The sequence below is a fragment of the Miscanthus floridulus genome, chromosome 1 (genome assembly GCF_019320115.1).
Source record: "Miscanthus floridulus cultivar M001 chromosome 1, ASM1932011v1, whole genome shotgun sequence".
Taxonomy (NCBI): domain Eukaryota; kingdom Viridiplantae; phylum Streptophyta; class Magnoliopsida; order Poales; family Poaceae; genus Miscanthus; species Miscanthus floridulus.
Genome location: NC_089580.1, coordinates 56176295 through 56186852, shown reverse-complemented (window position 1 = coordinate 56186852; position 10558 = coordinate 56176295). Strand labels below are relative to the sequence as shown.

General features: G+C 49.6%; 1 protein-coding gene across 1 annotated transcript; it reads right to left on the bottom strand.

Annotated features, from left to right (window-relative positions):
* Positions 1-476: 476 nt before the first annotated feature.
* On the bottom strand, positions 477-2128 carry LOC136523750 (salt tolerance receptor-like cytoplasmic kinase 1). Its single transcript, XM_066517345.1, has 2 exons — positions 1635-2128; positions 477-1515 (listed from the first exon to the last, which is right to left on the bottom strand). The coding sequence occupies exons 1-2, from the start codon at positions 2005-2007 to the stop codon at positions 815-817; spliced, it is 1074 nt and encodes a 357-aa protein (XP_066373442.1). The 5' UTR covers positions 2008-2128; the 3' UTR covers positions 477-814.
* Between the last annotated feature and the right edge of the window lie 8430 nt (positions 2129-10558).

The following is a 10558-nucleotide window of genomic DNA, read 5'->3' as shown; positions in this document are numbered from 1 at the left end:
GCACTGCAATTAGGAAAGAGAATAAGAGAGAAAAGGATATAATTTTTTGACCAAGAACATACGGATTAGTATTTTCTAATGTCAACTGGTAGCAGGGTATGGGTTGGTATTATACTCGGTCAGACAGCAGCATGGGCTTGAGTTGTCACCAAGAAAGGAGAGGCGAATATGTGCGTTCAAAACTAGGGGTTTGAACGCGTTGATGCAAACGCCCAATTATTAGTCCGGCACGAGCTCTGACAGCGGAATAAAGCCGTATCAACAACGCCCATTTATTTTTGAAACAAGGACTGTGCCGTTCTGCCATGGGCACATTTTCGAGAGGCAATTTCATTTTTCACAAACCAAGCTCTTAACAAATCCATTACAAATCAAAATCTAGCTAAATTATAGTTACAAACAACGGCACGGAAGAAACACTCGAAATACTTTACAAAAACAAGAAAAGAAACTACTACTAATAAGAATCAACAAAATCTTGGAATCGTGTGCTGTACGATCCAATTTTTTGGGGCTCTCCCAAGCAGATGCCGCTTTGGCATAATAATATAATATATGATGGAAATCCCCCATCAGCACACAAATTAGCCCTGCCTTTTTATCTCCTCCAAATCTTTCCCCTAATCAACGCTTTTTTCACCACGCTTTTCCTCCCTTTTTTCGATTCGTCTCTTTTTGATATGCTCGGCCACTAATAACGCTTTGTTCTCCTAGCAACCAATGGCCTGGCGCCACGTGTGCGACGCAAGCACGTCAGCACCGAACGTCGGATCTGGAGCGCCTCGGAGGACGCGACGACTTCCCCCTTCGTGATTCACACCTTCCCGTGGCCGTCCGATCTCCTCCCCACGGCGGAGATGGATCCCTGCGCGCTCTGCTCCAGGGTGCGCACCACGTCGGCCATGGACGGCCGGAGGCTGGGGTTCTCGCCCACACAGGCCGCGGCCAGCGCCGCCACCGCGGCGGCCTCGAAGGCGTCGTAGGCGGTGCCGAGCCTCTCGTCGACCATCCCGCGCGCGTCGCAGCTGGGCGGGTCGCTGGCCCCGGCCCTGAGCCGCGGCGCGAGGACGGCGGTGAGGAGCCGGCCCTCCTCCGCGCAGAAGGCCTCCATCCCCGTGAGGAGCTCCAGGAGCAGGACCCCGAAGCTGTACACGTCGCTCTTCTTGGTGACGACGCCCGAGCGGATGTAGTGCGGGTCGACGTAGCCGGGGGACCCCAGCATGGTGTGCGCAGACGACCGCGGGCGGACGGCGGCCGAGAACCCCATCCGCGCCGACCCGAAGTCGCACAGCTTGGCGGACATGGACGCGTCCAGGAGCACGTTGGACGCCTTCACGTCGCCGTGCACCACCTGCGGCTCGCAGCGGTCGTGCAGGTACTCGAGCGCGCGCGCCGTCTGCAGCGCCACCGACACCCGCCGCGCCCACGGCATCGTGCCCGCGGCCTTGCCCCCGCCGTGGAGCCGCTCGTGCAGGTTCCCGTTCGCCGCGAACTCAAGCACCAGCACGCCTTCATCTGCGAATCGAAAAAAGCCAGAGCCTTTCATCAGCATCACAAGGCGCATTAGCCGGCCGCGGACGCCGGAGGCGGCGGAGCGCAAGAAAGCGGAGCAGAGGAGAGGAGAGATCACCCACCTTGCTGGTCGCAGAAGGCGAGGAGGCGGACGATGTGCGGGTGCCGGACGCGCTGGAGCGCGTCGAGCTCCTGGCGGAACACGCGGTGGAGGCGCTCGCTGCTGCGGTGGACCTTGACGGCGGCGAGCGCGCCGGAGAGGCGCGCGAGGTACACGGTGCTGAACCCGCCCTCGCCGACCACGGCCGAGGTGAAGCCTCCCGTCATCGCCTCCACCTGCGCCCACGACAGCCCCCGCGGGCCGGCTTCGACCCCCTTCTCAGCTACCTTGTCGTCGAACACCCCGAAATCCCCATCCTCGTCGCCTTCCCGGTCGCCGGCCGCCGCATTGGCGCCGCACCCGCAGCAGAAGAACCTGTACCTCTGCACTCCCATCTTGTCCAAGGAAGTTTCTTGCACAAACCAGACAGGAGAGGAGAGATGACAGCAGAGGAGGACTTGTGAGGAGGCACCGAGACTTGTGGGTGAAGGAGGGAGGGGGATGGTGCCTCTGCCCTCTGCCTCTCTGTATTTGTGTCTGTGTACTTGGGGGAAGGCTTATATATACAGGTGGGTGTGGGGAATTCACATTTGGTGGAGGGTTTGAACTGTGAAGTCCCAACTTTAGGACGTGAGCTGTGGGGGTGATGAGGTAAGCAAGGGAGAAAATTATGCAGCAGTGGCAGGCATGATGGGGGGTGCCTGACATGTGGGCCCACCTTACTCACAAGTCTCCAATAGTACTATGGTGCCTCACCAAATATGCTTTCTTGGGCTCATCTAACGAACCGTTCGTTATTATTCATATAATCTAGTCCTCCATTATCCGTGGAGTTCCATGGATTACAGCAAAATTATGCACTTGTTTAGACGTATAATTGGACCAGTACACCAATATGTGTGTGACTAGTACACACACCGATATATGGATGATGATCATAATATCAGTGAGTGAGTGAGTCTGTCCAGTAGGTGTGGAGCTTGCGCCGGATTAGGTTGCAGCTGAAGCTTAACGGCACACATCATATGCGAAACTGCGAAAGCCAAGGCGTGAACAGTGTAGATGTGGTTCCTTCACGGTCCAGGATGTCTCGCACCCACCACTGATCGATGATCGATGCACTAGGCGCGGCAGGGCAGGTTCTTGAGATGATGGCACGACGTACTAGTACGTTCAGGGCTGGTAAGCCGGAAGCTTTCAGCCGCATGTCAGAGCTCCGATCAGGTCAAATCAGACAAAAGGTCCTGATGACCGCTCACTCACCGCAGGCCGCGCGCAGCAGTGAAAAATCACTCCAATCAAGGATTTAACTTACCAGCATTACTGTTACTAGTATGATAGTTACGGCAACTGACCAACTGTGAGGTGAAAACGGAGGCCTTTATTCTCCTGTAGTACGTATACGGCGTGCGTGAGAGTGGAGAAGGAAGCGCGTCGTGCTCGCGCCAAGCTACGCGTCGGTTTGGTTGGGGATGGGTTCGGTGTGGTGGCGCCGTGGTCCGGGCCGGGTGGAGGGAGGAGCAGGAGGGCGGAGGCGGATGGTCAAGGAGGAGGCCAGGCCGACGGCGATGGGCGGACAGGACACAGGAGGGAGCTGTGCACTGTGGCCTGTGGGCGCAGCCGCAGCGCGCAGAGGGCGAGCGAGAGCGATGATGCGATCTGCTGGTGCAGGGGCAGGGACCAGGGAGGGAGGAGGAGGACGCAGCGCATCCGAGAGTCGTCGCGATAAATGCGTCTTGTTTGGTTGCTTCTGATGATGCAGATGGATGCAATCTTGATTCCCCGAACGAATTCCGCGTGTTGGGAGTTACGAGTATAGCTGCGCTCGTTCATGCATCCGGTTGGGTTGGTGTTCAGTCAAGCAGAATCCTAATTAATTCCTTTCACAAAAATGCGGAAGCAAATCCTCGCAGTTTGGAATACGGTAATGCTTTCATTCAGCTAGACATACTTCACGCGAAAACCCTGCCTGCGTAGCGTCCCAGACGAGCTCAAGAGACTTGTACGCGCAACTTTGTACTACACGGGTTTCAGGTTTCTTCAGGACGTGGTCGCTTTTGAGCTGTGTGATAGACTGATCGCCGATCGGGTGAGCTTTGATCTGGGAAGGAGGGACCAAAAAGTTAAAAGCAGCAAAGCAAGCAGACTCTCCACGCGTACGGGCATGATGAACCACGAGCACACACAGATCAGGAGACGCATCGGATTCCTGAACCTTCACAAGAACTCCGGCGCCTGCTCGCGTTCACTGAACTCAACAAGCCCGCATGGGCGCGCGTACGAGAGCGTTTTTAAAGGTGGCAGATTTATTGCGTCAAGCCACCCCTCCCTCCTCCCGTCGCCGGGGCCGCCGGCTTTTATGGGTCGATCGAAGATCTCTCTCTCTAAAATCTCGATGCCATGGACTCTGATCCAATCCAACAAGCCAAGACATGGAGAAGGTGACAAGTCGCTGGAGCCAAAGAGTAACAGGTGGCTTCTACGCCTGCCTGTGTATCCCTTGTGCTCGTCAAGTTGGTTCTGAATCTGAAAAGTACATTGCGGTTTTCAGACACATCTGATCTGAATACGGAAGCAGTGAAACTCTTGCAGCTGCAGATACATTTGCTTCTGAAAAGAAAATTCTGAAGGGTGGAATGGATGGAGGTGGACACTGAGATGAGATGATCGGGCATCCATTTCCATTCCATGGGGAGCAATCTCAATCTGGGTCGGGCCCCTTGGAAGTTTGGCCGTGCGTCGGCGGCCGGCCGGCCGGCGGCGCGAGCCCTCGGTGTGACGCGCCACCCGTCAGGTCCTGCATGCGTTTGATCGGCCATTTTGGGGCCTGTTTTGCTTAAACTTATCGGCTAGAATCTACATTATTTTTCTCTCACGACAAAACAGCTTCAGCCGACTTTAATATCAGCCGAACCTACCCCGTTTTATTTCTTCCAGGGAGGGAGGTCCGGAGGGGGCCGTACCGCGTACGGCCACTGGCTGCTGATTGCTGAAATCAAGGCCGGCTCGTACGGGGAGCAAGCAAAAGGTCGCTGAGCCTGTGTCATCAGGCACAGGGATTGTAGGCCAAGATGCAATCATTTGTTCTTCAGGAACAGGACGCTCTGAGTAAAGCCTGTACTGTAGTAGTAACTCGCATAGGCCGTGTTTAGTTCCGAAAATTTTTGGCTTTTGGCTACTGTAGCACTTTCGTTGTTATTTGGCAAAAATTGTCCAATTATGGACTATTTAGGCTTAAAAGATTCGTCTCGCAATTTCTCGATGAACTGTGCAATTGGTTTTTTTTTTCGTCTACATTTAATACTCCATGCATGTGCCGCAAGATTCGATGTGACAGGGAATCTTGAAAATTTTTGGTTTTTGGGTTGGAACTAAACGGGGCCTAAGATGAGAGGTCCCAGTGGCTTACTAGTCTGAAACAGCTGGCTGGAAGAACAGTGCCATGGACGACTCGAGTTACGGAGAATAGGGATCATTGTCCTGTGCCACCGGAAAAGAGGCGATTACTGTTTATTGGGACATGTCAGTACGATTCAGTGCTTAATGTATGTACTACTGCAAGCTATTGCGCAGTTACAGCACATCAGAACGCAATCAGTCAGCCAATTAGCTTCTCCTACTGCATTTCTTCAGCAGGCTTTCGCTTGGTTCTTTCTTCAGTGACTGATTTTCATGAGAATATTGCAATAAAATAAGGAAGGTGCCGAAAGATGTGAGCACTGAAAACGAAAGCAATGGTTGAGGTTGAAGGTGAAGCGAGCTTGCATGTCACACAGTTTGGAAGGTGCCTAGCTCAGCTCTGATGAATTGGCGGTGTGCAACACATGTCCGAAAACTGTCTTGGCCTCCACTTCTCTACTGCTCTAGAGGCATTTATAGAGTTCAGATTTCAGCATCAGCTCACGTCCATCTGGTTGCCGCTCGTGAAATATAATATACATGGCGACGCTACCGTGCTAGTGACTGACGGACAGCGTTTGCCAACAACTCCAATGCGTGAAAGCTGAAAGATAACTTGTGACAGTGCACCGCAAAGCGCTCAAGTTCTAGGTTCCACGGTTAAGCAACTGAATAAACAACACTCGTTTTAGTGAAAACTTGTGGAGACGAGATGAACAAAACCAAAGTGATGGGCTCCATGCATGGGGTCGACAAAAATTCAGGTGACGTTTGGATATTGGGATATAGGGGGTGGGATAGGGAAAGGGAAATGAATGAATGGCTAGGATTAAATGAGGTGTGAAGAACGGATGGCTGAGATACAATATTTCCTATCCCTATCCCAATCCTCATCCACGACCAAACGCCGGCTCAGAGAACACCAATCTGCTGTCGCGGTTAGCATGTCGCCAGAAACAAGAAATCTCAGCTCAAATATTGAAATCATCATATATTAGTCTTCAGAAAGCGATATAGAAATCATTCAGTCGTCATAAAAAAGAATATTGAAGAAATCATTGCCCGGTCTTCGATCGGCAAGAAAAAATAAAGAATATTGGGATCATCCAGTCTTCAGAAAACGACTATACAAACCATTGTATTGTATGTATGTATTATCTGAGAAATTAGTGTCCCGGGTCTGCAAGCAACTGAATCATTGGTTGATAGACAAACAGGCTTACAGGCAGACACGATATCTGAATGGAAAAACGCGAAGGCCTGTGTGTGTGTGCTTGTCGTTCGATCGTCCGTCAGTTTTCAGACCTATTGAATGTATCACCGCACTGAATCACACAGTTCACGTCAGGATATGGATTGACGTCCATGGCGAGTACAGGTACAGCGGCAGGCCCGGCCGGTCCCAACGTAGAAGACGACGTCCTAACGTAAAGACTCAAATCCCGTCCAATTTCTTCTTCCATATGGAAACACTAGAAAAAAGATCTCAAATTCTGTCAAGAAAGCTCTCCTGTCCAATCTCGCAAGAGGACAGCATAGCGATCTCCTGCGGGGCCATCTGCTCCTAATTGCTGATGGCAGGGCAGGCTCCCAATTCCACCACATTTCTGAATTCTGAATAGCACACCACCGCCCGAATCAACTAAAAATAATTGGGCGACGCAAATTAAAACCGATTGGTCAGCCACTCGAAAATCACGCGAATTTATATCTCTTTAGGATCAAAGCGATAACGATGTGGCTGTATTTATTTCTGCGAAAGGAGGGACGACGTGAAGCAAGCGAGAAGCTTCGTTCACGAGGAGCGTTTGGACTTGCGACGTGTATCTGCTTCTGCAACAGGAGTGTGGAGCCCTAGTAGTAGATAGAGAGAATAAGGGCATGTTCGTTTGGGCTGGTTTGTCTTATGAGGACTGTTGGCTGATTTAGTGTAAGAGTGAGAAAAATATTGTTTGTTGGCTGATAAGCCATGGCTTATAAGCCAAATACGACCGATCGAAAGACAATCAGACATTCAGACAGGACCAACAATATTCTTCCTAACCCGTGCGTGCGGCTACTATAATAATAAAATAAATAAATAAACAAATTTAGGCGTGATTTAAATAGGAAACAGTGTCTTTGCTTGCCTTGACATGCACCGAACGAGCTCAGGTTTGGTGCAATGGATATACGCCCTATTCATTTGGGCTGGTTTGACTTATAAGCCATGACTGAAAGTACTGTTGGCTGGTTTAGTGTGAGAGAAAAATAATGTTCGTTAGCTGATAAGCCATGGCTTATAAGCAAATACGACCCAGCGAATAACCTGAAAAAAAGGAGAAGAAATAAATAAATTAGCCCAAATGAAATAAAAATGAGTGTGCAGTGTGCTTGGAAGCTACGTGCGAGGAGCAAACGACGTCGCAACTGAACAAGAGACTGTCGTAGGCTGCAACAGCGCTTTGCTGCAGCAATCTGTAAAACAAACAAGTAGTACTTCAGATGGGTCCGATCTGCGCGCTGATTGCAACAGCAGCGTTGAAAGCTGCTAATTTATACATATCTATCATATATAAACAAACAAACTTTAGCTCGACAGCATTGGCAATTTTGCAAGTTTGGGGCCATTGACTGCGTGATTCGGCGTGTAGGGGCGCACGGAAGGAACAGGCGCCCGTGTGGAGGATCCCTTGCGAAAAATCCTGTGCGTGCAGCAGCCGGACACGGGCGGCGTTTGTTTGCTCCGGTGTCGGCCGGATCGCAGGTCGCCGCGGATTCGTGCCTCCGATCTTGCGCACGAATTTGTCCACGGAAAACTGCAAATTAATTAAGCTGCGCAAAACGTGTGCGTCTTCTTGGGCGCAGCTGTACTACGCCTGTGCTCTTCTTTAATTTTTCTTTGAAGAGCACGACTCTTATATTTCTTATTATGCTAAGCCGAGCTCTTGTTTCTCATAAAAAATAAGGGATAGTTTCTTTCCGACGACGGTTATTGCATATATTTTATACTAAAATTATAGATTTCATTTATTGCAATTTCTATAAACGCAATCTGTAATTTTCGGAACCGAGAATAAAAACCCGTTACACAAAACCATAAACCCAACAAAATCTGATTTGTGTTGGCACAAAGACAATTAACAATTTATAATTATTTTCTATAGGAAAGATAAGGACAAAATTTACTATGTTATGACACAAAGATAAATCACAAAAGTAATAATTTACTTGTATGTACTAGTTAGAGGTACAAAAGTGTTGTCTAAAATTCAGGCATATGAAATATAAGAGAAGTGCAAAAATATATATAGCGGTAGTTTTTTTTAGCATTCAACGTGGTGGTGGGTGGGTGGGGGGTGGGGGGGGGGGGGGGGGGGGGATTCCCCACCTGATTCTTTTTATTTAATGACTTCCGGCTCTGTTCCAGAATTTACATGGAGAAGGATAGGAAGGATTTACAAAACGTCAAGAATTTACATGGACTGGTTTACTAACTCTTGTAGAAAGATACACCAGACATCAGCTATATGGCGTTGTTTCCTGGGAATTCGAGGGCGCCAGGCTGCAGCATCAAGGCAGCACGCTTGTAGAACTTGTCTTATGGAGAGAGTCTCATTTCGGAAGATGAGAGCATTACGTCGCTTCCACAGCTGCCAGCAACAAAGGGCGAAGAAGGTGCTGTATTGTGTGAGCGGTAAAGGCTTGAATCTTGGGCAGGGTGTGCATGGCTTGAGCAGATAAGTCATCCGTGACTGTTAATCCAAGCGCATTCCAGAAGGACCTGGCGAAGGGGCAATGCAGAATGATGTGGTCAGTCGTTTCCTCCGTAGCGCCACAGATTTCACATCCCGGGCTACTGACGATCCTCTTCTTGAAAAGGTTTGCACGGCACTGGATTCTTCCTTTTGAGACTAGCCATATGAAAAACTGAATTCTCGGAGGCACCGAATTTTTTCAGATGAAGTCTGAGGTTGGGTCGGCAGGTTGCTGTCTTGCTTTCAATAATGGCATTGATTTGTTGAAGCTCGACTGTTGCTTGGTTTGACAATCTTGGAACAAAGGCATTGTCGAGGTTCGACAGCACCGCTTCCCTGACTGTGCAGTGACTGTATATTGCCGGAAAACGATCAGCAAGTGCCTCATCCATATGCCAAACATCATTCCAGAATAGTACCATGCTGTATTGCATCGTGTCATTCTTGTTCCTTGGCCAGGACAAACGTCTCGGTCTCCCCACGCAATAGAGAAGTACGCAGAGGAAACTACGTCGTGCAAGCAGCGCAGAGTGTAGTACTGTACTGGGAACGTAATCTAATGCTTTGGTGCTTGGGCAGGTTAGTTAACCCACTCCTAATTGATTCTGTAGCTCGCTAATCCCGTTTAACTTGCCTAATCCGACAATCCCTAGAAGGATCCGGTTGCCCGCGCGACACAAAGATACGGTGTCGTGGAGACGAGATGCCGGGGCAGTCTGCGGCTCCGCGCGGCGATCGGGAGGCAGAACTGCTGGAGGGATATACGTTAGTGTTCATCTGTCCTCAGAGTCTTTTTATCGGTGGCCTAATAAATCATCTCTTGTTACCCGTTTTGTCAGAGCCGACTGTGCACCTCGTGCAAAAGCCGTGCGTGCGTGCATGGCGTAACTTCAAATCATGGCACCTGCCACCTCCTTTCACCTTTGCTTGCATGATGAACATTATGATTACTTTGTGGAACAAGGTGTAGCTGGCATTCGCAGTTATTCACAGCTATATATAATTACTTAAAAACGTTATACTACCACAAAAGCGATTTTAGAAGACCTCTCTTGTTAACGAAGGTGGGCACAACAAGACCGCCACCATAAATGCCCGCCATTGGTAGTGTAGCCTCCAGCTTCATATAGCCACCGAAACCGCTATCAAAGATACCCTCCATCCAAAACTGTCTCATCGACTGAACAAATCTCACTCTCATGCATAGGAGGCTTAGAGGCACGAAGGGCTAGCTGACTAGAGGAAGGTGCACCTAATAAATGAGGTTGAGTGGGAGCTGGCTACGGCTCTCCAACAAAGTGAAAATCACCCTCCCTCTAGTATCTCTTCTGTGCCTGCTCATAAGTCTCTGGCTTGCTGGCTATCTCAACTGAAACAAGAGATCTTTAGGAGCTAGGGTCCTTCCGAAAAGCTGGCTAAGGCAACTATAAAATGGATACAAGCGGTGGAAGCTCATGAATCCTACCTATCCTTCAGAACATCATCGCCATCAAAGCCTATAAGAGAAGGAAACTGAAACTAGTCAATAAAGTAACCTTGATAGTAAACAAAAAAACAAAGTAACCTTGCTCTTCTGTCATCCAATAATTCTCCTCACATCACCTTCCTCAAAATATAAAGTGGCATAGAATTGAGCTATCGCCTTAACATTCCAATCATGCTTTTTTTTTGAGCAAATTCCAATCATGCTTTTATATATCTTGTACAGTAGAATGGAATTTTTTTAAAGGAAAATACAATTCCCACGTACCCGTCAGCCCGTGACGGCGGGGCCTAATGCACGACGCGAGCAAGGGAAAATGGTTCGGGC

Coding starts and splice junctions, on each gene's coding strand:
- LOC136523750 (XM_066517345.1), bottom strand. CDS start 2,007: ATGGGAGTGCAGAGGTACAGGTTCTTCTGCTGCGGGTGCGGCGCCAAT. Junction 1,516..1,634: donor CGCCTTCTGCGACCAGCAAG/GTGGGTGATCTC, acceptor TTCGATTCGCAG/ATGAAGGCGTGCTGGTGCTT.